The sequence below is a fragment of the Oreochromis niloticus genome, linkage group LG5 (assembly GCF_001858045.2).
Source record: "Oreochromis niloticus isolate F11D_XX linkage group LG5, O_niloticus_UMD_NMBU, whole genome shotgun sequence".
NCBI lineage: Eukaryota > Metazoa > Chordata > Actinopteri > Cichliformes > Cichlidae > Oreochromis > Oreochromis niloticus.
The window spans coordinates 36,946,611-36,973,102 of record NC_031970.2 but is presented as its reverse complement, the minus strand read 5'-3'; the positions used below and the strand labels follow the sequence as shown (position 1 = coordinate 36,973,102).

The 26,492-nt window shown below is 39.0% G+C and overlaps 2 protein-coding genes across 7 annotated transcripts in view; both read right to left on the bottom strand.

The window, feature by feature from the left end:
* Positions 1 to 457, bottom strand: part of aldh1l1 (aldehyde dehydrogenase 1 family, member L1) — a 33,974-nt gene extending 33,517 nt beyond the window's left edge. Inside the window, exon 1 of one of the 2 annotated variants that reach the window (XM_003446483.4) lies at positions 329 to 457. The gene's annotated coding sequence lies outside the window, so the exon portion shown is untranslated. The remainder of the gene's footprint in view (positions 1 to 328) is intronic. The other variant, XM_019358572.2, reaches the window with a different exon arrangement.
* A 9,470-nt stretch (positions 458 to 9,927) lies between these two features.
* Positions 9,928 to 17,062, bottom strand: LOC106097735 (uncharacterized). Of its 5 annotated transcripts, none has more exons than XM_019358574.2 (7): positions 15,389 to 17,062; positions 13,099 to 13,470; positions 12,799 to 13,018; positions 12,460 to 12,671; positions 12,203 to 12,347; positions 12,015 to 12,124; positions 9,928 to 11,678 (listed from the first exon to the last, which is right to left on the bottom strand). In XM_019358574.2, the coding sequence occupies exons 2-7, from the start codon at positions 13,159 to 13,161 to the stop codon at positions 11,367 to 11,369; spliced, it is 1,062 nt and encodes a 353-aa protein (XP_019214119.1). In that variant the 5' UTR covers positions 13,162 to 13,470; positions 15,389 to 17,062; the 3' UTR covers positions 9,928 to 11,366. The 5 variants fall into 5 exon arrangements, with proteins under 5 accessions (XP_019214119.1, XP_019214121.1, XP_019214118.1 ...); XM_019358576.2 differs by having other exon boundaries at positions 13,099 to 13,439; XM_019358573.2 differs by lacking the exon at positions 15,389 to 17,062 and adding an exon at positions 13,767 to 14,014.
* Positions 17,063 to 26,492: the final 9,430 nt, after the last annotated feature.

Genomic DNA, 26,492 nt, shown 5'->3' with positions numbered 1-26,492 from the left:
TGAGAGGGTGGGGCATGAAGGATTGCCTCGGGTGTTGACCAATCAAATGCGCAGAAGAGTTGAAGACTTGCGAGACAACTTCAGACAGCTGAAGTGAAGAGCAAACTTGCATTCATCAGAATAAACAGAGTGCTGTGCAGCACAAGTCAAGAATTCATGCGCAGACTGTTACAGTACGTGCAATCAAACTGCAGCTCTCAGCAGCTGCTGCACTACTTTATTATTACACAGTTTTTAACATGCGTGTGAGTGGCGAGAGAACAATCAGCTGAGTGCACTCTGAGTCTGAAGAGTCTGAAAAACTAAGAGTAAATCCTGCTTCACTTACCGCTGCCTGCAGACCCAGCGCTTCTCTGCTTGCTTGAAAGAGCGATCGAAGGCACAGCGTCGCTTTTAATTTCCTCCCTTCACACTCCAGCGACCCAATTACATAACATGCACATACAGCAGAGTGATTGGACAGGGGCTGATAATGAGGTTGCAGGGGCGGCCAATCAGCTGCCGCTCTCTGTGATGGGACCCTATTCACAAACTGAGAAACGTCAACTATGACAGACCAGTACACACTTCAGTAATAACCCAGAAGGTGTTTGGCCTGCAGCACACTAAGGTAACTTGACTTTTGTAAAGCTCCAAAAGTGTCCACAGGAGAAATGCCTTAAACTCATTTAGCTTGCTCTGGTTGTTTAGAAATTCTTCCACAATGTGAAAGCTGAACCTCCAGTCTCTCAAAACATTTCTGTGTATTTAAATCAACACAACAGCCAATTAGTCCAGCAATTATAAATAAATGCAGCATAACCACCAACCTACTGTGTATATACAGGGTAAAACATGTCACAATACATAACTCACAACCTTTAACTGATCTATTGCATTGTTGCACAGGAGTAATACCCTTTTTCAGTTGTCCAGGAAATATCCCATACAAGTACTAAAGTATATTACATTATTATGAAATGCTGTACTTATTTAAGGGGAGGAAGGAGAAAAGTACTGAGCTGCACTTTTTTAATGCTGCATTTTGTCACTTGAGGCCTTAGACTACAAGCATTAGAAAAAAAAAAAGAATATATGGCGGCCCTGCCATATATTTCTTTCTTCATTTGTTAAGTTGATTTTGAAACCTTCATGATGATGCTGATCATTCAATTTATTATCTAAAAGTGACAGTGCAGTTTAACATAGTTCCAGTATGAAGAGGTGCTGCACATAGAGCTTATGGCTATTTCTAATTTCCGATCCTTGTCCGATGTTGTGGTTTTATATTCACAATGAAAAAACTAAATTCATAGCATTCATTTACATTATATACATAATATACAATAAATATAATATATACACACAGTGTAAATGTAGTGTAAGAAAGATGGAGGGATCTCAGTCCCTCTCAGTTTTAAAACAAAGGCTCCATAATAGAAATAAGAAAGAAATGAAAATTGTTTCCAAAAGTATGAATAATTAGAAAATTATACAATAATAAATTAAAATGACTACAGCTCTGAGTTACATTTAACCGGCCTTTGATGTTTATATGTAAATTTAATATCTGTAATCAATTTCAGTTGGAAGTGCGTTCCATGGATGACAAGTCATTGTGGAAAATGCTGGTTGACAGAATTTAGATCTAATTTATTTAGATTTCACAGCTGCCGTTCACCACGCTCTTCGCAATGAGATTACTGTCCTGCCTTTGAATGTGTCTAGAAAGATACTCTGGAGCAAGAATATTTATACATTTGAAAACTAAATTAAGAAAACAGAAATAAATGAAACTCTTAAAACGAAATAAATTATTTTCTTTAAAATGTGATAAGGATTCCACAGAAATGGCTTTGGCTTGATTTTATTAAGATGTCAGATTCTTAGTTATATATGGTGATGCTTGTGACCAAACTGTCATACAAAATATAAAATGAGAAAATATTGTGGAATCAGTGAATAACTGAGCTGCTGAAGTGGGTGTGTAATCTAATTAACTTGGATCAGTCTTGAAATCTTCTTCACATATTTATCAAATTGGAGGATCTAAAATAATTAGTAACAAAGTATATATTAGTAAAAACTAAAAATCTTCAAACTCTTCTATTCTTCAGTCCTTAACTTGGTTTTGAAATCTTTACGCTGATGCTGATTGTTGTTTGAAACTGGTTTCTAATTCCTGTCCATCAGGGATTCACAGAAAGAAGAGCACACTAACAAATGTGGGAGCTGATAAGCTCTTTGTTGAAAGGTCAAAGGGCAGCAAGGTCAAAATGTGTGAGTCATTAAAACAATATTCTGTACATACCTTCTGCACCCCACCCCTACATCATTTAGAGCATTATTCACATTGCTTTCAAGCATTGCTGACGCACTCATTGCACTTTCTTCTGTATCTTATGTAAAGCAGCAACATCAGACTCTGAAAAAATGCTCAACTTTAAATGGTAAACGGCCTGTATTTGTATAGCGCTTTTACTAGTCCCTAAGGACCCCAAAGCGCTTTACACTACATTCAGTCATTCACCCATTCACACACATTCACACACACAACTTTACGGGATTAAACAGAATGTTTACAGCCTGAGACAACAAACAAACAAATAAACAGGGTGAGCCTCTGTGTGTAGTGCTGGTGCCAACACAGGCAGCTGTAGACAGCTGCTGTCTGCTACAGCTCATTTCTGCTCATTTGAATTCAGTTCAGTACATTTTTATTGATGTTGTTTGGGGATATTTTTTTCAACGAGGGACAATGTTTTGTTTTGTATCTTATCTGAAAAGCTTCATAACAGTTTCCTATATTCATTCTGATGAGTTTTTCTGAATGTGAAGGGTCAAAGGTCAGTAACTGGATCAAAGAGAGTTCGGCCTTGATAACTGCTCGGATGTTGACTACTACAAATACAAACAAAGTCAGAATCTGAGAACGAGACTGCAGTGAGAGCTGGACCTTTCCTTTGCTCTGCAAAAATACTCTGATGCACATTTATTATTCATTTAAACAACTGCTGCATTGATCCATGACCGAATATAAAATACCATTTAATCATTGACTGCCTGCCACATGACTTTTTTAACTCTGACTGCTAGCGTTGCTCTGTGTGTGTGTTTGTGTGTGTCTGCTTCAGTCTAACATGAACTTGTTGATTCTGGTCCACAGGAGTCACTGAAGTTAATGATCCACTTTGTATACCATAACCTGACCATCACACCAGCTCTACAGACTCAGTGGTTGGATGGCTTTTTCACTATTTCTCTGTGTATTTTTGTGTGTGTGTGTGTGTGGTATACTCATGTTGTGGGGACATGAATCTGTTTACACAGTCATGCTGTGTGGACACAGAGAAGCAATTGCCCATGAAGTTAATAATTACATTTCCAGATAAAGTTGGTTAAAGTTACTGTGAGGTCAGGTTTAGCAGGTTTACTATCCCAAACTAAAATGTCTGGGTGCATGAACTCAGTAAAACGTAGCAGGGGTGTGTAATGTGAAGAGGGATCGATCGGGTAGTGAGGCATGTTGAATCTAAAGTTTTCAGTGTCATGAAGGTGGCTCTCTTCTTCCTGCCTAGACTGCTGCAATAGCTAAAAGCTACTTATTGTAATGTCCTCTCTTCAAAAATTTAGTAAAGCTTTCAATTGAATTTGAAAAGAAAAACAACTGCTGTGACTTTATGTTCAAACGATCTGTCTGTTGTGTTGAAGAGATTACTGTAGAAGCTGAGCTTTGGCTGGTCGACTGACCGCACCATCAGTTAACCAGGCAAGCCGTCAAAAACATATTCTTATTATAATGAAGGCTTGTGAAATGTCAAATGTGGGTAGTGTCGTTGTCCCCTCATGTTCTATCTCTGCTGTCCGTCTCTGTGGGCTGGGGATGTGGCCAACACCTTGAACTGTGACTTCATTAAAACTCTGCTTCTGTGGCCTATCTTTAAGCTCTCTCTGCATGTCTGATTCACTGTCTGAGTGAGTATCATTTTCTACATGGCTTTATAGCCTTTCAAGAGGAGAACTAAACAGTCCTAAATCTTTATTGAGAATTTAGCTCCCAGGCTTTCAGCTCTCTTCTCCTAAATGTGCATCTCAGCACCCAGATTTGGAAATATCAGTAATTCACTCAATAGGTGTAATAGTCTGTGTACTTTAGCACTCAATAATGTAGCGCCTGTGAAATGCAGATATGCTCCCCTGTCAATCCTTTTCATTGAATGAATGATCATATGCACGGCCACAAAGGAGCGTGCGGGAAAGTTGAATGGAGGATTTATTAAACTTTCTCAACTAACTCATAAAAGATTAAATAACATCCTACTTTTCTGGATTAACAGTTATAAGCACCATCGAAGTATCCTGCTTAGCACCACTGTTTAATCCTGCTCAGTTTGTTTTTCCTGTCATGTCGTCTGCTGAATATGAAAAATGCCTCGGTGTCAGGCCACAGTTTCAACCTGTTTCCTGTCAAGTGTCTTATCCAGTGCTTTTTTCTGAATTTTATCTGATTTCCACGACAGATCTCCTTGATATAGTTTCTCATATGCATACATTGTGCCACCAAACTGACATTATTCCTCCTTCCTAGATTTCTTATTGATAGCTATCATTCTCTTGATAAAATTCTCAATAAAGCTGTCACTCAGCTTTCTCACCAGCTGACAGTAATTTTAAAGAGTTCCTAAAATGAAAACATAACTTGGCCTGTTGGGCCACATGTTACCAAAAAAAGGAAGTTATCTAGTAATGTTACAACAGCCAAAAAATGCTGCATTGTCAGCTGAATTTAGTTATGTAGAAAAAAATAGATTTTGCTTATTCCCAAGCTGATGCGAAATCTATATTAGAATGAAGAAATTAAAGCTAAATGGACACATGATAGGGACCTGATCAGTCTATTTTTCCTATTTATTCCCATAACACAAAGTAGATACAAACTACTGTGATCTCCTTTTTGAGGTTATGGGACAGTGTGAGACTGATGGCATGGGTTTACGTGCCATCAAGCGGCTCGTGTAAGTATTCTGGTACTTAAGCGTAGATCAAAGTACTTTGTCAGTGGGTGAATGACACGTGTTGTAGTGCTTCTCAAGTAGAGTAATCAAGAACCAGACCAGACCATTTATGAAATCATGAGGTTAACCATTTTCTACCATCATTCTCTCTTGTAGTATTTGCAATACCAGTGTTATATTCTTCTCTTAAAGCATGGATCTCCATCACCTTTTCTTCTGATGATCCGCAACATTAACGTTTTTTTTGCACAAATATGAGTTCTATACACAAATTTCTTTTGTGTTGGCCAAAGAGAGAAAATGCCACAGAAATTCTAGAAATGTACAGGCAGTTTTATCAATTTATTAATGTATTTAATTGATTTGGTTTTGATTGCTTTGGCCTTAAAGTTTGCTCTATGGATATTTTAAACATAAAAACTCCAAATCAATAGACCTCTTGTGTTCTTTTTCAAACACAAGGGGGCAGCACTCTATCACAGAACAGGCTAGAGAAAAAATAAGTATAGTAAAGGGTCAAAGGGTTCTGTGATATTTGACTGAGTATATGATTGTGTACCACAGAGTGTTTGGAGCACCAAAGAAATGTTGGACTGGTATACTTTCATTGTCACAGAATATCCTAAGAACAAAAACAAAAGCGTGGCAGTGCTACATTAATAATGAAAATAAAAACACAATAACAGATTCATCAGTCTCTGAGCTGATACTTCAGGAGATGTACTATAGAAAGCAACACATCTTGTCAGGTGAGACAGAAAGTGTTTGAGCTGAATACAAAATTAATTCAAATTAATTCTTGTTGCGCTGACTTCTCTTATTTTCTCCAGCCCTGGGTGGAGTTTCTCCATTGGTGCAGTCCTTCCTACACCTGCTATGCATTTGGTAATCAAGTGGTAGGCATTACAAGCCTGGAGGTTTCAACAGTTGTCTGCCAGGTTGCTGTCATCATTATGGTGTACTTTTGGCTGCCTTTGTTGCCTTTTGTTTGCGATCACCTGTGTGAACCAACCAGTCTTTCCTCATCTTTGGGGAGAGTGTTATTACCTCACCAGTCCCACCAGCTCTGTCAAGTTTGATATTTTCATTGAAGAATTCAAACAAGTTTTTGTCCATCCTCTCTTAGGGAAGCTGAGGATAATTATTATTGCAGAATTCGAAGTTTTGGTTGATGAGGTCAGCCAAAACGGTAAAAGGGCACCTTTCACCATTCCTTCAATAATAGATTGAGGCATGAGTTAGCCATTAGGGATGAAGACTTTTGAAGACTTGGTCTTCTTACCCTCAAGATGGATAACTGGCTCGAAGACTAAACCCAAGAAAAAACTATAAGCCCTGGTCATCCCCAATACACCACTCACTTCTGTACTCTGCCTCCCAATCTTCCTTGCTTTCTGGTTCCAGTGCCACCATTTTGCATTACTCCTCTAATGTTCTGGGGAAGCCAATGGAGCTGGGGTGAGCCTTTATTGGAAGAATGGCAGTGGAGGAAGGAGGCAAATGCGTACATGTATTGTGGCCAGTCTGGGCATTTTGTAGCATTTTGTCCTGTGCGTCCTGAGCAAGGAGCTAGCTAGTAAATGTGGGGATACTGGTAGATGGGTCAAATAGTAATAATCTTCCTCACATGCAGCTTCCTGCAACAGTGCACTTCTGCAATGACAGTTTGTCATTGCAAGCTTTGATCGACTAAGGAGTAGATCAAAATCTCCTGCGTGACCAGTCGGCTCTCCAATTTCAAATCTCAATTAACACACTCTCCTTGCCCGTATCAATAACTGCACGAAATGGTCAACTATACACCAGGAATATACTTCGGAGAGAGCCAATTTATCTTTGGCTTTCTGGAAATCACTAAGTAATTTCTAAGTAATCACTAAGAAATCAGTAAGTACCCGGAGTTTTTTGTCTTTTCTGCTCCTCAGACTATATATTTATGGTTGGAGAGACATAACCCTCACATAGATTGGGAGAGTTTGTTTTGCCTGTCTAACTGTTTAAATCTGCTGTACCTCCAACTAATCCAATCACTTATCCAGCAATATACCCTCAACCTGATTTATTACTGGTGCCACCTGAATATCATGACCTCAGACAGGTTTTCAGTAAAGAAAAGGGTTTCTCCATTCTGAGCAATACTATGATTGTATTATTGATTTGTTAGATGGAGCTCCCACGCCATTAAGCCACCTTTACAATTTCTGCTCCCCAGAGAGAGAAGCCATGGAAACCTACTAGGATTTATGTACTGCTGGGATAATCCAGCCATCTTGATGCAGGCTTCTTCTTTTTTGTTGAAAAGGACAAGATGTTGAAAAGATGTATCGATTACTGAGGATTAAATTAGATCACTGTAAAGAGCGAATAACCCCCCATTACCTGCTTTTGAGGCTTCACATGGAGTTTCCATCTTCAGTAAGCTTGATTTAAGAAATGTTTACCATTATGTGTGCATAATAGAAGATTGTGTGACTTGAGTGGAAAACTGCTTTCAGTATTCCTTTGGGACACTTTGAGTGGACTGTTATGTCCTTTGGCATAGCTAATGCTCTAGCAGTTTTCCAACCATTACTAAGTGATGTATTGAGATTTTCTTCACATTTTTGTGTTTGTCTGTTCTCAAAAAACATCAGGTTGAGTGGGTTCTTGAAAACAGACTGTGTATGAAATGAGAATAGTGAGTTTTGCGTGCCAACTGTCTTTCCTAGAATGCACTCTTGAGAGTGACTGGAGGAAGACCAACCCAGAGTGTTCTAATGGCCCACTCCTACTTGACACAAAAAACTACAAAAATTTCTGGGGTTTCAACAAAGCCAAGTCACATCCCTTTTGACTTATTTGACTGCTATCTCTAGGGCTTGGACTAGAATTCAATTGAACTGCAGAGTTCCAAAAAGTGCATGTCACAGCACAGGACCAGTTCTGGTCCCAACTATTCTGCTCAAACAGCTTTTGGTTAAGCTTGACGCCTATTACTCCAGGGTGGCTGAGTACTTTCACAATGCCATGGAACACCAGGTATACTACATCCTTGTACCTTCCTTTTCCGTTCTCATAATTCCTCTGACATTTCTGAAGACACAAGTAATGCAACAAGAAGTGTAATAAACTACTTTCTTCAGGATATAAATAAGTAAATTAATGTAGTGCTTTTGTGAAAAGTAATAGTAGGAGGATAGGTTTTAAGGATATAATTCATCCACTGTTATCTTCTTCTATGCCTTGTGCTAAGAGTGCAGAGCAGCTACGTGAACGCTACTCCTATAGAGATCGAGATCAATTGTTAAGAACTTTACTTCTTCACTGTGTATTACTCTGGATACTGTAGTGCCTCTGAAAAAGAAAGCCTCAAATCAGAAGTACTTTACTCCCTAGTATAACTCTCAAACGCACACCTTAAAGCAGATGATTTATAAGCTGGAGAGGAAATGGCGTTTCACTAAATTAGAAGATCATCATTTAGCCTCGAAGTATAGAATAGAATAGAACTTTATTACACTGCGTTCCAAATTATTATGCAAATGATATTTTTCTCTGTTTTTCCTAAATAGTCGATTCAAATAACAGTCGGCATAATTTTCGAGTCATCGACCGATAGAGTATAGTTCAAATGCTACTGAACAAAACTCCCAATGAAAACAGTATGTTTTTCAAAAATACAAAACTTAAAATGCACTGTTCCAAATTATTACTCACACAGAGTTTCAAAAGATTTTATAGGTTGTAGAGAATTGAAAATGGTCATTTGTTGAATTTGCAGCATTAGTAGATCAATTTCACTGACATCAAAAGCTATTTCAATCAAAAACATCTTAACAGGTCAAGTTACATATTAACATAGGACCCCTTATTTGATAGCACTTTTACAATTCTTGCATCCATGGAACTTGTGAGTTTTTGGAAAGTTTCTACTTGAATGTCTTTGCAGGATGTCAGAATAGCCTCCATGAGCTGCTGTGTGGATGTGAACTGCCTCCCACCCTCATAGTTTTTGCTTGAGGATGTTCCAAAGGTTCTCAATAGGATTGAAGTCAGGGAAGAATGGGGACCACACCATGAGTTCCTCTCCTTTTACGCCGATAGCAGCCAATGATGCAGAGGTATTCCTTGTAGCATGAGATGGTGCATTGTCTTGCATGGAGATGGTTGTGTTGCAGAAGGCACAGTTCTTCTCTTTCTACCATGGAAGAAAGTGGTCAGTCAGAAACTCCACGTACTTTGCAGAGGTCATTTTCACACCTTCAGGGACCATAAAGGGACCGACCAGCTCTCTCCATGCTGACGACGCAGCCTTGTTGGGACATGGTGGCCGTCCACCAACCATCCACCACTGCATCCATCTGCACCATCCAGGGTTGCACTGCACTCATCAGTGTACGAGACTGTTTGAAAATTAGTCTTTATGTAGTTCTGGGCCCACTGCAGCCGTTTCTGCTTGTGAGCATTGGTTAGGGGTGGCCGAATAGGTTTATGCACAACAGCAAGTCTCTGGAGGATCCTACACCTTGATGTTTGCAGGGCTCCAGAGACACCAGCAGCTTCAAATATGTGTTTGCTGCTTTGTAATAGCCTTTTAGCAGCTGCCCTCTTAATCTGATGTATTTGTCTGGCAGAAACCTTCATCATTGTGCCTTTATCTGCACGAACCTATGTGTGCTCTGCCACAAATCCCTTACCATTATGGTAAATTTTTGTTAAATATCTAAGGTTTTCATTACTTATCCAAGGCATTCAACTATTTCACGCTTTTCAGCAGCAGAGATCATTTTTCCTTCCTATATTGCTTGAAAATGGTGGTCTGCTTAATAATGTGGAACATCCTTCTTTAGTTGTTTTTCCTTTAATTGGGCTCACCTGGCAAACTAATGATCACAGGTGTTCGAGATTGTTTTCAGTGATACAAAGAGTCCTGAGACACAATTCCATCCATGGGTTTAATTGAAAAACAACTTATTTAATCTTTATGAGACTTAAACACAATTTGCATAATAATTTGGAACTTGGTGTAATCCCTTGGGGAGGTCCCTTTAGGGAAATTATGATTCCAGCAGCACAACATCAGTTCACATTAAATACAAAACAAACAAACAAACAGAAAACCCCCAAAAGGTACAAATAATTAAAAACAAAATATCAACAGCAGTAAGAATTTAAAAAGGTAACAATCAAAGGAATTCCAGCAATTAAAGTGTGAACAATGGCAAAGTGTTGGTCTATTTTGTTTGGTTTATTGCAGTCTCTGACATCATTCACCCCTCTCCTCAGCCTGCTAGTCCTCTGACTTTCCCCAAGTCCCAAGTTGTACAGTTTGCACTGCAAAAACCCACCTCCTTAATACTAGAAAAATACACTTATTTTTGGTGAAGATTTGCTTAAAACAAGTGAAATTATCTGCCCATGGGGTAAGTGTTTTTTTCTTAACAAGATTTCTTGAAATAAGAACAATATCTAGATTTAAATAAAGCTAAAAATAAGTCTTTTACACTCATTCCAGGCAACAAATCAGAACATTGAAACTTAAAATAAGCTTTAACCACTTATTGTAAGCCACAAATAAGATAATAAAGCTAAAAATAAGTCTCTTACACTTATTCCAGGCAACAAATCAGAACAATTGAAACTTAAAATAAGCTTTAACCACTTATTGTAAGCCACAAATAAGATAATAAAGCTAAAAATAAGTCTCTTACACTTATTCCAGGCAACAAATCAGAACAATTGAAACTTAAAATAAGCTTTAACCACTTATTGTAGGCCACAAATAAAGATAATAAAGATAAAAATAAGTCTTTTACACTTATTCCAGGCAACCAATCATGGCTTGAAACCTAAAAATAAGCTTTAACCACTTGTTCTAAGTAAAATGTTGAAGAAATTAAATCTGAAAATAGGCATAAAACACTTATTCTAACGAACAAATCAAGGCAAATAGTCTAAAAACTAGTACATTAAATCATTTTAAAGATATTTCTGCTTTTTAAATTTAGCTAAACACTACTTTAAGATTATATTGCTGATTAAGGACAAAACAAAACTGAAACAGAGCAAAAGTGTCCATCTTTATTTGTCCACTTTAACAATAACCTGCAGATAATAAAGATACAATTGAACAGTACAGGTCCAACATTATGAGTTTGTTTAAGTGGTTTCAACATTTCAACAGCCTTAGAGGTTTCGCCATTGCCCCATTAAAATTGACGAGTGACATAGGAAGACCACAAAGATTCAAATTTCTTTCGAATGACACCAAATACCACAGATCTTGTCTGGGTGAGTAAATGAACATTTTCCATTTTAGAAATAAGACCCAGATTGAAAAAACAAAAAACAAAACAAAAGTGCCCTCTCATAATCTTATCTGAAATTTACACACTACTTTCCAATAAATGCATGCCATTCTGCCAGGGCTTTTCTGTAAGATGATGTAGTGTCATGCTCATGAATGGCATCCTGGAGAACTTCTGTCTGAATGACAGACAGCAGGGTTGCCACGCATTTGGGGTAAGTCAGATGGAGTGCATAAAAGTATGCCATCACATATATCATAGCCTCACCAAGTTTTTCTTTGTCAAATGTTGTAACTGGTAAATTACCAACAGCAATGACACACTTGCAGCCATCGAACATCACTACTGGACATGACAAGCTTCGTTTCTGGAGGACAGCATCTGGATCTTCTGTAGGCTGCAAGACACAAAAGACATGACAGTTAACATCTTATGTTAATTGTATGTTTTTTTGCTGGGATTTGGTCATAACGTCGGAGACGTCATTATCTTGTTCTTTGTTGGTTACACACATTTTATAATAGTTATGACTTATGGTTTATCAGTGTCAAGCGACTCCTTATGTGACCACACTCGTGTACATTAAATACGTTATAAATTAATGAAAACAATAAATTATAGATTTAAGTCTTTCGGCTGAAACCGAAAAAGCATTTTGGAGTCATATTTGACCGAAAAATTTCGTTTGCCAAATTTTCTGTAGATCTTTATAAGCAAATTTTACAAAACTTACCTTCAGGACATGTAGAAATGCTTCAGAAGCATTCCCCATCTTTTTTGGTGGATGGGCAGGTGTGGGAAAGAGCGTTGGAAGAGCCTTCATCAGTGCAAGGTGGGCTTCAGCTGGACAAAGCAGAAACAAACCTTCATAAACATAAATTTTAAAGGATGAGAACTTTGTATTCAAATGGTAAAACTTACTTTTGTCCATGGTCATTGGTGGATTCATTGCCTTCTTTGACACACCGTAGAACTCTACCCTGGAGCAGAATTCTTCCCATCTCAGTTTTATTTGACTGATGAACTTGTTGTGGGGATCCAAAATTCTGCGAAGCTCACCCAATGCCTACAATAGGTTTAAAAAAATAAGTAAACAAATAAAATCAAAATAACTTTACTACCACACCAAATATATTTGAAATTAAAGTGATTATTGATTAACTCTTCCAAAAACTTACATGATGCAATTCTTTAAAGAATGGATATGCATCCAAGATGAGGCGAGCTCTGTTCTCCTCTTTCATGGTGTCTGAGTCAATGAAGGATCTTCTGGCTTCAAACTCGAGGTCTAATAGCTGGGACACATCTTCTTGGTTTGGTTTTGCCTTCTTGCACATTTCTTGTAATGTTTTGTAATGTCTTGCTTGTATTTGCCGACTATCCTTGTCAGCTAAGATAGAGAGAAGTACAAGAGCATTTTGGTTTTTCATTGTTACTGAAGTAGACTTCCACAAAACATTAGCTACTACTGGCTGTGTGTTGATAACCATTTTACAAAATTACATGTATGTACTCACATGAAGTGGAGGCATCGTCAGAATTTCTGACAGGTGATAACAGAGTAGATGCACCACTGGAAGAACTGCGATCAGCATCTTCATCATCAGCTTCTTCATCCCTTGGGGAGAGGTCAGTGAGCCTTCTCTTGGGCCGTCCCCTCTCCGGTGTTGGTCCTTGCCTTTTTACTGGGGTTTTCATATTTTGCAGCCTTTTTTGTAACTTGGCATTAATGCTCTCCTGGTGAAAAATACATATATATCATGCCCCCTGAACAAAACAAAATGATTTATATATGAGACACAAATACAAGAACTTACGTGTTTTACGCTTGCATCATTATCCTGCAGCATAGGATAATATTCCACAACTTTTTTAGCCATTGCAGTGATTTCGGTCTTAGAGGGGTATCACTCCATTTGGCCTTGGCTTGCTCTCAAAAGGGACACCATACTTGTGATTGTATTTCTCACCAATCTGCATCTCAGTTCTTTTGACATGACGCATGCTTGTTCCCTGCCGGAGCAGGCCAACTCCAGGTAACTCTTTCGGCATTGCTCCAACTCACTGTCGGTGTACACAACATATTCCGGAGGACTGGGGAGCTGCAAGGTTTTCAGCTGGCCTACATTAGCATCAGCAGTTGGAGGGCCTGTAGCAACTACCCAGGGTGAAGAAGTTGTTTCAGGTTTCTGTGATAGTGAATGTGGTTAATTAGCTCTCTTGCTAATTGAAAGAAATTCTCAATGTGCCTATTAACTTAAGTTAATACAAACGGCTAACATTGCCCCTTATAAATAGCATAGCTAGGAATTCTCACAACATTACAGTAGATACTTCACTAACTGTTTTCTGAACCACATGCGAGGGCTGCTAAGCTAACGCTAGCATCCGTTAGCATGCTACATTACTCCTTCCCACGCTCAAATTAAATTTATTACTCTGTCCGCTTGACTTTAAAACAGTGATTAGACTACACACTACTTACTAGTGATGTGTCCTGTGTGTCGAAGCGTCGAATCGTGTGTCGGGTAATCTCGGGGGCGTGTTTGTGAAGCGCGTATCGAGGCTTGCTTTGATTACGTATGCAGTGACGTTCGAGGCCTCGTTTGTAGTCCGTACCACGTGACTGATTCAGGGACTGGTTCACAGGTTCGCGCCAGATTCGAAATAAAATGGGCAGCAAAACACAGCTGATTTCCCCATCGCACTGTGTTGTGGAATTGGATTACATACGTGTTACATAGTTATCTGAGCATTTCTTCTTCGATGGAACCAGCAAGGAAGAGATTTTTTTTTTATTTCATCTCCTAATAAAGTATGCACACAGTAATAAATATCACGAATGATAAGCACCATAATATAAACAACACTACAGATCCTATAATCTGATTTCTGTCTTTTAGTTTATTAAAAAGTGAAGCACCAAACACTAGTTTGTGTCATTATCCACATGTACACAAGCATGATTACACAGTTACTAGGAGCGGGTTTTGATTATCGATTAAAATCAATTCTACCTTTCTCACCCGACGGCACGGACACGGTCGGGGCTGAAAGCCGACAGCTCACTGATTCTGATCCGTCGGCGGGTCCGTGCTTCGTGTTTACGCCTTTTTTGCGCTGATTCTGAAGCTGCAGGCTTTATTTCTCTTCAAACAATATTGTGTGAACTAGCAGCAAAAGGAGATCGAAACTACGCTTCACATAAACATCGTCATAAATTTCCTCTGACTTTTGCTGTTTTGCTTTCACCAGGATAAAATCACACTTTATGCACAGCTTTCTCTCTCTCTCTCTCTCTCACACACACACACACACACACACACACACACTTCAAGAACAGTTTCCCGTCTAAAAATCTGTTTTCAGCATTATTCGCTTGTTTGTTACGCATAAGCCTACCTTTGTTTACAGCGCTGTCGGCCGCTGTTTTTTCCCTTTGAAATACTTCCGAAAAGAAAACCTAATTTCTGCTGTTCAATAGGCTACTAAACAAATTTAAACTTTTAACATTATGCAAAATTGCAAAAAGCTAAGGTGTGTCTCTAATAAAACCTCTGTAATTTGCTCTGCTTCAATTCAGCAGCATCAGGTAATGCTCATTTGTTGCTTAATGGTTTTCTTTCGTTTTTGATCTACTGCTGAATATTTTTATAAAATCGTTTTTTCTGTTTTAGCCTCAGCTACGTTGACACAAAGGCATCTGCTGTGATGCTTACACCTTTTATAGTTATAAAAATATGCAAATGTACTGATCTATGATCTGAATTAAACTATTGACTGACTATGTAGGCTAACAGTTACACAATCATACCAAAACTCTGTCCTGATAGTTTCCACTTTCTCTTTTGTATCACACATACTGAGACAATATTCGGGATAAATAACCACGAAAACAATTTATTTATTTAGTTTAGAGGTTTACACATCATTAAGATCACAGAGCCCGCTTCACTCGAATTGTCCACTTGATGGCGCAGTAGAGCAAATGAATCATCACAATGCTTCGAACCATGAGTCGACCAATTGGGTGGAAAGCTTCAGTTCATCACGAGGCTTCATCTCACCATCACTACTACTTACATTCGAAAAATTAAAATTGCTTACCTCTCTTCCTTGATGAAGTTTTCTCTTACATTTTGTCTTTCAACGCTCAAGTGCAGAAGATTCCTGTGACTCCAAATTCAAACGGAGTTAGGTAACAACTAACATAGAACATGAAGGGGGTGGACATCTCAATTTTTGCTTCTATATACAATTTAGTGGTTTGTACGTTCATAAAACACAGTCAGTATGATAGGTAAATTTCTTCTTCATTGATTTAAAATAAACTCTTATAGGTGTTATTTCATTTTACCTTATTTGTGACCATTTTTTGTTTTTACAGCTACAGTTTGTAATACCCCCCTCCCCCCATGAACTTGGTATTTCCCAAACTAGCTGCGGAGACACTCTTGCCCAGCATGAGTTGATTAGTTGATTAGTTGATTTCCCAGGTTTTAATCTCACAGAGCAGATGCCACAGGATATTATGCATGTAATTCTTGAAGGAGTGGCACCAATGGAAATTAAGTGTGTGTTGAAATACCTTGTTTTATCTGGAAATTTGGAATTGGACTTGTTTAATTCTGCCATGCAGAACTTTCCTTTTTCATCAGCGGACATACGTGACAAGCCTTCACCAATTAGTATTGCTACTTTAGCTTCAAGTGACAACAGACTCAAACAATCCTCTGGACAAATGCTTATATTGATCAAGATTTTGCCATTCTTATTGTACAGTGTTGTAGAGAAAAATCCCTTTATTCAGTTTATTTTGGATTTAATTGAAATTGTTAAAATACTTTTTGCCCCAGTTGTGTCTTTACAAACTGTGTCCAAACTAAAAAAAATGATAGAAGATCATCTTAAACAATTCAGGCAACTGTTCCCAGAAAAAAATGTAATCCCAAAGCAACATTACATGCTGCATCTTCCCTCTCAAATTATTGCCCTGGGACCTGTAATACGTCATATGTGCATGAGATTCAAGTCTAAACACAGTTTTTTTTTAAACAATGGTCATCCAAATTAAACTTTAAGAATGTGTGCAAGTCTCTTGTAAACCACAATCAGCTGCTGGAGTGTTGCCAAAGTGAAGCAGGAACTGAGCATCCGATATTTGTAAATGAGAAAGAACTAGGTCCTATATCAGAGGTTGCTAATATGGACCATTTGCAATCAAAGGTTGTAGATTTTTTGGGGATTGAAGATGCTATACATCATGCCGTTAGAGTAAAGTGGCTTATTTTACATGGAAACAAATACTGTACATCTGTGACAGGTCTCTTATACTCATTTCAGCAAATGGTTTAAACCCTATCTTTGGACTTGTAAAAAACATTTTTATTGTTAATAGTGTACTTTATTGTTTTGAATACCAGGTGTATGAAACCTTGGGTTTCAACAAAGACTTTCTTGCCTATGAAATTGCAATTCCCAACCTTGCCCAAGCAACTGAACTGACTGATGTTGAAAACCTACTTGATTTTACGTCATATTACCCAGTCAATTTCAGAAACAGTGTCTATGTTATGACAAAATATAACCTTGAAGATGTCCTTTCTTTAAAAACCTGAAATAAATACCTTCCAATGAGTGACTTTCTTATTTCAAGGAAAAAGGTGAATGTTTCTTATTTTGAGATAATTTTTGTTTTACACTCTATCTAAAAGCTATTTTTGCTTGAAATAAATGTAAAATGGTTCATTTTTAGATATACAGACTAAATAAGAAAAAAAAGTAATATATACTTGAAACAAGTTTAATCATCTAACACATGAGACTGGAAACTAGCTTGTAATGTTCAAAACAAGATGGACAAGATAATCTGGCTAAATTTAAGACAATAAATCTTGTCAAGCTACAAGGAATTTGCAGTGTGATGGCTCGGGGTACAAAGGAGTTTTTAGTCCTTAGTTCAGTTTTAGTCCTTAGTTCAGTTCCTTGATCATGATCAAGGAACTGAACCCGCAGGGAACAACCCCTCTCGTCCACTGAGAGAAACCCCAACGTACAGGCAGCAAGCCGAGGGGTTACTAGGATACCCAATGCAGCCCGCCGCCTCTCACCGAGGCCAACTGCAGACTGAGACCAACCCCTCTCCCGGAGACTGGTTAAAGAGCTCAAGCTGTGCACTGAGGTGAGCCAGGCTGTATCTAGCGGTACCTCTCAACCTCACGCACTAACTCAGGCTCCTTCCTGTCAGTCTTGGTAGCCAGGGATCAGTCTGCCAGGGCCTCCGCTCCTGGCTGCTGCCCGGGACACAATGCACCCGACCCCTACGGTGCCTCCTGCAGGTGGCGGGCCCATGTCCCTTTTTCAAGCTGTGCCCAGCTGGGCACCAAACTCTTGCCCTCGAGCCCTCCTTGGGCCTGGCTCCAGGGTGGGGCCCCGGTAACCCTATTCCGGGCAGGGTGAACTGTTCCCTTTATGTTCTACTCATAGGGGGCTTCTGAATCGCTCTTTGTCTGGTCCCTCACCCAGGACCAATTTGTCATGGGAGACCCTACCAGGGAGCAAACACCCTCAGACAACATAGGCCTGGGATCCCTGGGACACACAAACCCCTCTACCACCACCATTACTTAAAAAGCCATCACTTGACCAAGGTTTCTTAGCTAATTATAGGCCAATATCCAAATAACTACTCTTGAAAGAGTACCTGTAAAACAGCTTACTGATCATCTAGATATCCGGCAATAAGTCGAACTCATTCCCGGTGGGTGATGGGCTCTGCCAAGGCTGCCCGTTGTCACTGATTCTGTTCATAATTTTTATGGACAGAATTTCTGGGTGTAACCAAGTAGTGGAAGGCTTTCACTTGGGTGGTTTCAGAATCTCATCTCTGCTTTTCGCGGATGATGTGGTTCTGTTGGCTTCATTGGGTGATGGCCTCCAGCTCGCACTGGAACGGTTCGCTGCCGAGTGTGAAGCGGTGGGAATGAGAATCAGCACCTCCAAATCTGAGGCCATGGTCCTCAGCCAGAAAAAGGTGTAGTGCACACTCCAGGTCAGAGACGAGTTCCTGCCCCAAGTGGAGGAGTTTAAGTATCTTGGGGTCTTGTTCATGAGTGATGGGAGAAGGGGGCAGGAGATCGACAGACGGATTGGTGCTGCGGCTGCAGTAATGCGGACGCTGTACTGGTCCAAGAGAGAGCTGAGTATAAAAGCGAAGCTCTCAATTTACTGGTTGATCTACGTCATTACCCTCACCTATGGTCACAAGCTGTGGGTAGTGATCGAAAGAACCAGATCACGGATACAAGCAGCAAAAATCAGCTTCCTCCGAAGGGTGGCTGGCCTCTCCCTTAGAGATAGGGTGAGAAGTTCAGCCATTGCTGCTCCTCCACATCGAAAGGCGCCAGCTGAGGTGGTTCAGGCATCTGACAAGGATTCCTCCTGGGTGAGGTGTTCCAGGCATGTCCCACCGGGAGGAGGCCCCAGGGGCGTTCCCAGGCCAGCTGAGAGATATAATCTCTCAACAGGCCTGGGGACGCCTTGGTGTTCCTCCGGACAAGCTGGAAGAGGTGGCTGGGGAGAGGGAGGTCTGGGCTGCTATCCCCACGACCTGGCCCCGGATAAGCGGAAGAAGATGGATGGATGGTATCTAACCAAATGCTTATTCTGAATGGCATTACCTTCTGTAAACACTGTGAGGAATCTTGGAGTCATTCTTGGTCAGGCTATCCTTTAATGCACATATTAAACAAATATGTACAACTGCTTTCTTTCATTTGTGTAATATTTCCAAAATTAGAAACATCCTGTCTCAGAGTGATGCTGAAAAACTAGTTCATGCATCTATTACTTCTAGGGTAAGGCTAGTGTAATTCATTAACAGGATGTCCTAAAAAACTCCCTGAAAAGCCTTCAGTTGATCCAAAATGCTAAAATGCAGCAAGTACTGACAGGGGCTAGAAAGAGAGAGCATATTTCTTCCATATTGGCTTCTCTTCATTGGGTGCCTGTTAAATCCAGATTAAAATTTAAAATCCTGCTCCTCACATACTTGATCTTGAATAATGAGGCCTCAACTGCGGGCTTACTTATATTTAAAAGTAGAATTGGAGGTAGAGCCTTCAGCTTTCTCTTCTGTGGAACCATTTTCCAGTTTGGATTCAGGAGACAGATACTCTCCCTGCTTTCAAGATTAGGCTTCAAATTTTTCTTTTTAATGAAGCATATAGTTAGGGCTGGATCAGGTGACCCTGAATCCTCCCTTAGTTACTCTGCAATAGGTCTATTTATTATTAATCTCTGGCTCTCTTTAACTTTGTGTCTTTGTCTTGTCTTCCTTTCCTTACCCCCAACTGGTTGCGACAATTGGTTGTCCCTCCCTGATCCTGTATCTGCTGGAGGTTTCTTCCTGTTAAAAGGGAGTTTTTCCTTCCCACTGTTGAAAAAGTGCATGCTCATGGGGGATTGCTGGAGTTTTCTCTGTTGTTTTTGTATTATTGTAGGGTCTTTACCTCACAATATAAAGCACCTTGAGGCAACTGTTGTTGCGATTTGGCACTATTTAAATAAAACTGAACTGAAATTAATTTAACTAGTTATGTTATTACTTTTTTTAATATGACCCCAAATGTGTTTCTCAGTTACTACATTAGAGTACATGTGTAAATATTCAGAGGACATTGGTGAAATAAGTCCATTTTTTAAAACTTAAACAGAGCAATCATCTGATCCATATTATTGGTTGTGTTTCTCTTCTGTCTCTTTATAGCTGAGTACATATATTTAGTGTTTACTGTGTATACAGAGTGTTGGGAGTGAGGAGGATGCTATGTACTCTCCAATGTGGATAGGAGCCGCACATATCAATCATGGGGATTATAATTATAGCCTGTGTGTATGTATGCATGTGTCCTGATTGGCAGCGAGCTCTCCAGTGGGGTCACTGTTGTGTATGCACAGTGTATTTTCAGACCACACTCTGGCTCCACACTTCTTGAGAGTCACTGGCTATAAATACACACTGTGTCCTCCATTAGCTTTCCTGGAACAAGTTGAAACACCTGCTTTCCAGCCCACAAACACACACAAGCTTAATGAAGAATAATAGGAGGTACAGCTTTGAAAGGAAATAAACCAACATATATTTTAATGGTTTTCTTTCATTTACTGTTCAGTTTTAACTAGTTCAACTAGTTTAACTACTGCCTTCATCTTCCTCAGCAGCCGAATGAAGCATTGATAGCTTTGAGAATCACAAATTTAACTGCTAAAGTGCTAAAACTGGTGATAATGGGAAGACACACTAAAGTAAACTTAAATTTGTGTGTGTCCTCATCCATCAGTCTGCTGGTATTGTAGTACTGGCACCATCACAAGGTACACAGGAAAATGGAGAGAGTAATTTTTCCAGAGTTAACATTATTTTCCTCTAAAAGAGTCATTTTCACTCATTTTGGATTGTAATCATTTCGATTGGCCGCCAGAGTTGGAGCAAAAAAACAGAGGAAATTCCATTGGAGGTGTACGTGGTAGTGTACGTGGTCATTGTCATGACCACGTACACTACCATTTCCTAAGTTTCTGCTACTATCCCGCAGTGGAACATAGACAACTGTCAGCAGTGAGCCAGGTAAGTGAGCAAAGAGCTCAATAATGATTTAATTTAGGATAAAATGGGGAATTTCTGTTTCTTTGAAAGGTCTGTAACATTACAGCTTGAGAGTTTGTGGGTCTTACATGCTGCATAATTGGCAAGGTTGATGCTTACGTTAGCTTCTGCTAAATTAATGTCGTTAGACTACTCACAGACAGCATTAAGGTATATATCACTAAACTAAATTTAGCATTGCTCAATAGCTGCTTTAGGTAGTATAATTGACCAGGGTAGTGTGTTTTTAGCAAATTCGGTGCACCAATGTTTTATCCAAAAAAGGTTGGTGAGCACGTGTTTTACTCCAAACTGAGTCATGAAAATTGACTTTTTTACCTGATGTGTGTTTTATCGTGGATTGATGTTTGTGGATGTTTCACCTGTTCAGTTAGAAAGCACGTGTGGTTTACTCTGAATTGAGTCGCATACACGACTGTTTTCGCCTGATCTTTGGTTAGGAGCATGTGTGTTTAATGGAGTGAATCTTTTATGTGTACTGGTGTTAGTTTAGCAAGCACGTGTGTTTTACTCGAATTGAAAAGCATACATGGTTGCAGTCTGCACAAGTGTGCAGTTTTAGATGTTTCTTAAGCCCTATGTGTTTTGTGTGTGCCTGTGTTTTGTTCAATTTTGTAAGTATTTGTAGTAAATCTAATTATTTAAAAATATCCTTTTCATATCATGAAGGATGCAAGCTGTGCGAGTGAAGTGCAGAGAACAACAGAAGTACATCTGTTTTGAGGGCCAACTGACCTACAGATGCTTTTTGGAATGTGGTGAGTAAAAAACGTCAACATTTCCTGCGTGTTTCATAGTGTGAATCAGTCAAGCTTTGGGGATGATGTTATAATAGCTGCTATACCAACTCATTTAACTTTCTTTGCCTTGCAATTTTATTATGTTCACAGCTGCCAAGAAGTTCATCATCCCAAACATATGGCTTCTCTAAGATACTTGATCCAATTGTGAAGGATATGAAAATCCTGGAGAGGGATGGAATTACGATTGCCCTGTATGATGACCCAGTACATGGAACTATTGTCCAAGTTACTACTGACAACCTTGATCTTCACTGTCTGTTTGGTTTTCTAGAGTCATTTAGTAGCAGATATTGTTGCCACCTTTGTCTTGCTGAGAAGGAGGACTTTCAGAGTTTACAGAGGATTCACCCAAGATAATCATGCGAACTCAAGCACTTCATACTGAACATTGCCAGAAAATGGAGGCAAATCCCTGACTTCCTAATGCGATGGGTGTTAAACAGTCTTGCATTCTAAACTCATTGCAGTACAATACATGTGAACATTTCTCTGTTGATATTATGCACGATATCTTGGAGGGAGTCGCACAATATAAAATGAAACTGATTATGTTACACGCAATAGATCAGTATACAACATCAAAGGAAGTGGACACGAGAATTAAGAGCTTTAATTATGGCTACATGGAACAAAACAACAAACCACCTACAGTGAAGTTGGGAGAGGACTCAAATGACTTGGAGTTAAATGCCATCCAGTCCTGGTGTTTACATCGGCATCTACCACTCATCTTTGGAGACTTAGTTTGTCCAAACGATCAGCACTGGTATTTGCTACTGCTGTTGTTTCAGTAGTGAATATTGTATTTTCAGCAGTGTTATCAAAAGGTATCACTATTTTCTTGAAACACCTGATCGCCAAACACCACAGGTTATCCAAAAGTTTGTTTCCACACAAGAAGCTGCTACCAAAGCATCACTTCATGATGCATTATCATACACGTATACTTACATACACCTATACAGGACCAGTTTTGCATAGCTGGTGCATACGCAATGAAGCAAAGCATAGCTTCTTTAAAAAAAACAATTGAAAAGGCAACAAAACAAAACATCAAAGTCCTATTGCTTTCAGTTGGCAGACATTTAAACCCCAAAAGACTGACCACTGGACCAGGTAACATGCTTTCTTGAAATGCATTGGACTGGGGCTGTGAGATGGCAGAGACTCTTCAGCTACCAATCAACACCAAGGTGTTAAATGTTAGATGGGCAAAACACCATGGAAATATTTATCGTGCAGATGTAGTTGTTCGTATAAAAGTCCATTTTGAAATGCCAGTTTTTCACAAGGTCTACAATGTTGTGAAGGATGAGAGGTTATTGTTGATTACTTTTGCACTGCAAACAGTGTGTCTCAATGAGCATTTCAATGATTTTCAAGTTCTGTGTAAAAGAGACTGACCTCGTGTAATTTATGCCAAAGAGCTTTTCTGTTGTAAAGCATTTGATTTACAGGTGTCATACAGTCGTGGTGATTCCAGTTTTTATATTGTACCACACTGTTTCCTCTGAACAATAAAGGTGGCTGTTAAAATAAAAATATATTTTTCTGATTTATTTATTGTACCTTTAAAACCTTGCAGTGAATGATTGTAATACAATTACATAGTGAGTGAAAAAAAAGTTTTTTCTTCTATTAATAATTCTATTCTGAGTAAAATTCTGTTCTATTTAGAATGAAATTATGGTGGAGTTGTTTTTATTTTATAATAAACTGAGTAAATTATCATCATATAGAGTAAAATATTTGCACTAAGTAGAGTATATTTAACTCTGAAAGTATAACTCTGCCATAAGAGTAAATTTTACTCCATTTAGACTGGGACCAAATACTGTCTTTCTTAGTGTAGAATTTTATTCAATTTGAGTAAAATTTACTCAGTGAATTTTACTGTGTATAAAAATAAAATACAGCCCAGTTAATAAAAACCCCAGGATGCTGCCAGGGTTTCAGACCAGTGACTTACTTAATGCCATTAATTTGGTGAGTCGAGGAAAATGTAGACAGGGTTCACATGAGTGGGTGATAGGTGGAGTTAAAAAAATTTGTATAAAAGAATAAATCTCCCTCTCACCCCTCTGGATGGTGGGTGTATGCATGCGTGTGCAGCCTTACTTGTAGTTCCTAGAATTTTCAAAAGTAGAATGGGAGGCACAGTCTTCAGCTTTTTGGCTCCTCTCCTGCAGAAGCAGCTCCCAGTTTGGATTCAGGGCAGACACTCTCTCTACTTTTAAGATTAGGCTTAAAACTTTTGATAAAGCTTCTAGTTAGGTCTGGATTAGGTGAATGTGAGCCATCCCTTAGTTATGCTGCAACAATCTTAGGCGTCCTATGACGCACTTAGCAGTTCTTCACTCAGTGACTGCCTGCTCAAATAACTGCTGCCAGGTGTTCACAAAGTGTTGGCACTGACATTTGGCACTGGTGTTGTGTGATGGTTCTTTTTACCCAGATGTTCTGCCAGTATTATCCAGTTTAAGCTCTGTACCCCGCCTCTCGCCCTATGACAGCTGGGATAGGCTCCAGCGCCCCCCGCGACCCTGAAAAGGAGAAGCGGAAGCGAATGGATGGATGGATGGAAGCTCTGGGCACATTTGTCCTCTTGGAGCTGGGAGTATAGCCTGGAAGGATCTTTAGACAACAGGCCATTTATTTTCTTAGCCTTTGCTTCTCTGGTGTATCTCTTCAGCCTAGAGCCTCACTTGTGGACATATTATTGTGGCTCTTATTCAGGCATCTTATTTAGGACCTGTCTCTTATGGAGCCCTTCTGTACCTCTGGTAGCTGACATCCTTCCAGCTGTAACCTTTGGTTATCAAGGTTTTTTTTTTAATGTTTTAGCATTGAGCTGCTAGGCTCCTGGTCAGTGTGGATGCTGGTCTTCTGCTTATTCATAGTTCTCACATGCGTTATGTATTCTATCAACTCCACGTTCTTGTAATATAGTTTTAGTTGTTTCTCAATTTCTGAAGTAGGCTTGGAAAGCATTGGGGGAACAGGATCCACACAGCAAGATCGCTAGTGTGAAATTAACACTGTGAGTGTTAAATTTAACACTAGAAAAGTGTCTGTGTGTCCACTCTTTTGAGTGTTAAATTAACACTTTTCAAAGTGTTATATTTTTAACAATGAGCTAGTGTTATTTTAACACTGCACAGAGTTAAAGATTAACACTGAGTAACACTGACCAGTGTCAAAAATATTCTACACTGGTGTTAAGTGTTAAAAAATTAACACCGAATAGTGTTGGTAGTACTTTACACTAGCCCTGGTGTTTAAAAATTCAACACTGAATAGTGTTAATTTTCTAACACTAACACTAGTGTCAGTCAAATCATTAATACCACCAGATTACAATAAACTCCCATTAATCGCTGATATCTCTACTGCTACAATTAACCCCTAACCTCTACCCATTACAAAAAAAATACAAGACATTAACGTTCCAAAATACTTTGTATTCAGATACTCCACAAGTAAACAAGTTATACAAAATTACAGTATGGGACAATGTACATTTTGTCATCAGTGCCATTTGAAAATTGCCTATCATAAGGTCTATAGTACACCAGATCATCTACACAGAGATCAGTGCAAAGACATCTAATCCATCCTCAATAACAAATGCATTTAAGTGATCATTGAAATATACTGTTGAGACCTTACAAGTTAGAAGATAAGCATTGCAATCTCTAACAATTATATTGACAGTCTTACTGAACAAAGGCATCTCATTTTCAACACCAGAACAAACATACATCCCAACTTGATATTCTGTACCATAACTTTTGACCCAGGAAGTTGTAGAAACACTAGAAGAAACGTCAAACATTTTATTCAGTGCTTCACTGCCTTTTAAACTGCTGGCCAAGACTTCATTAATGGAGCCAAACTGTAATCTTTTAAAATAAAAATTTTCAAAATGAAAGGCTAATTGATTCTGATGTTTTTTTACTAGTGTTTTTGTGATATTTTTAAAGTTCTTTACAGATCTTTTGAAGAACTTGTGCTTTGCTTCAAATCTCATGCACCACATATGTATGAGTGGCCCAATTTTTCTAATGCAGCGTGGGTAATGGATCATTAGGTGGTGCTTTGGAATCAAATTCCGTTCTGGAAAGAGAGATTTGAAAGCCTTGTGATGATCGGCAATCAGATGTTTCAAATAGCAAGTCATGCTGTGAGTTATAATGGGTGAAAAAACAATGTTCACAATTTGAACTAACAAAAGTAGCAAGTTCCAATGGCCATCATTTCTGCAAACGATATCTCCAAACATCAATGGGCTATTCCACAAAAGACACCATGACTGCACAGCATTAAGCCCAAGATCTTTGCTGTTGTCATCCAGTTTTAGCCCACCTGGCCTGTTCCTTCTCTGTGCATATCCGTAGTTAAAGCTTATAATTCTCTGTGACAATGAATTCAAGGATATCAAAGAGGTCTTAATCAAGTACTGAAATACAAGCTTTAACTCATACTGCACCACTCCCTCTAGTAGATCATGCATTATGTCTACAGCATAGTTGTCTGAAATATGGAAAAGCCGAAGTGAATTGAGTAGACAATTTCTTTTTACACCAAATGTTGAGGCCAAAGCAGGATTTTGTTGAATGGCACCACAGTATTTGTAATGAAGTTCTTTGGAACGCAGTGTTAAGCCTACATGATCTTCACTAAAAACTGACTGCAACTCTGTCTTATCAGTTAAACAAAATCTACAACAATAGTTTGCACT

Coding starts and splice junctions, on each gene's coding strand:
- LOC106097735 (XM_019358574.2), bottom strand. CDS start 13,161: ATGGCTAAAAAAGTTGTGGAATATTATCCTATGCTGCAGGATAATGAT. Junction 12,348..12,459: donor TCTTTAAAGAATTGCATCAT/GTAAGTTTTTGG, acceptor AACCTATTGTAG/GCATTGGGTGAGCTTCGCAG. Junction 12,125..12,202: donor ACCAATGACCATGGACAAAA/GTAAGTTTTACC, acceptor TGCTTTGTCCAG/CTGAAGCCCACCTTGCACTG.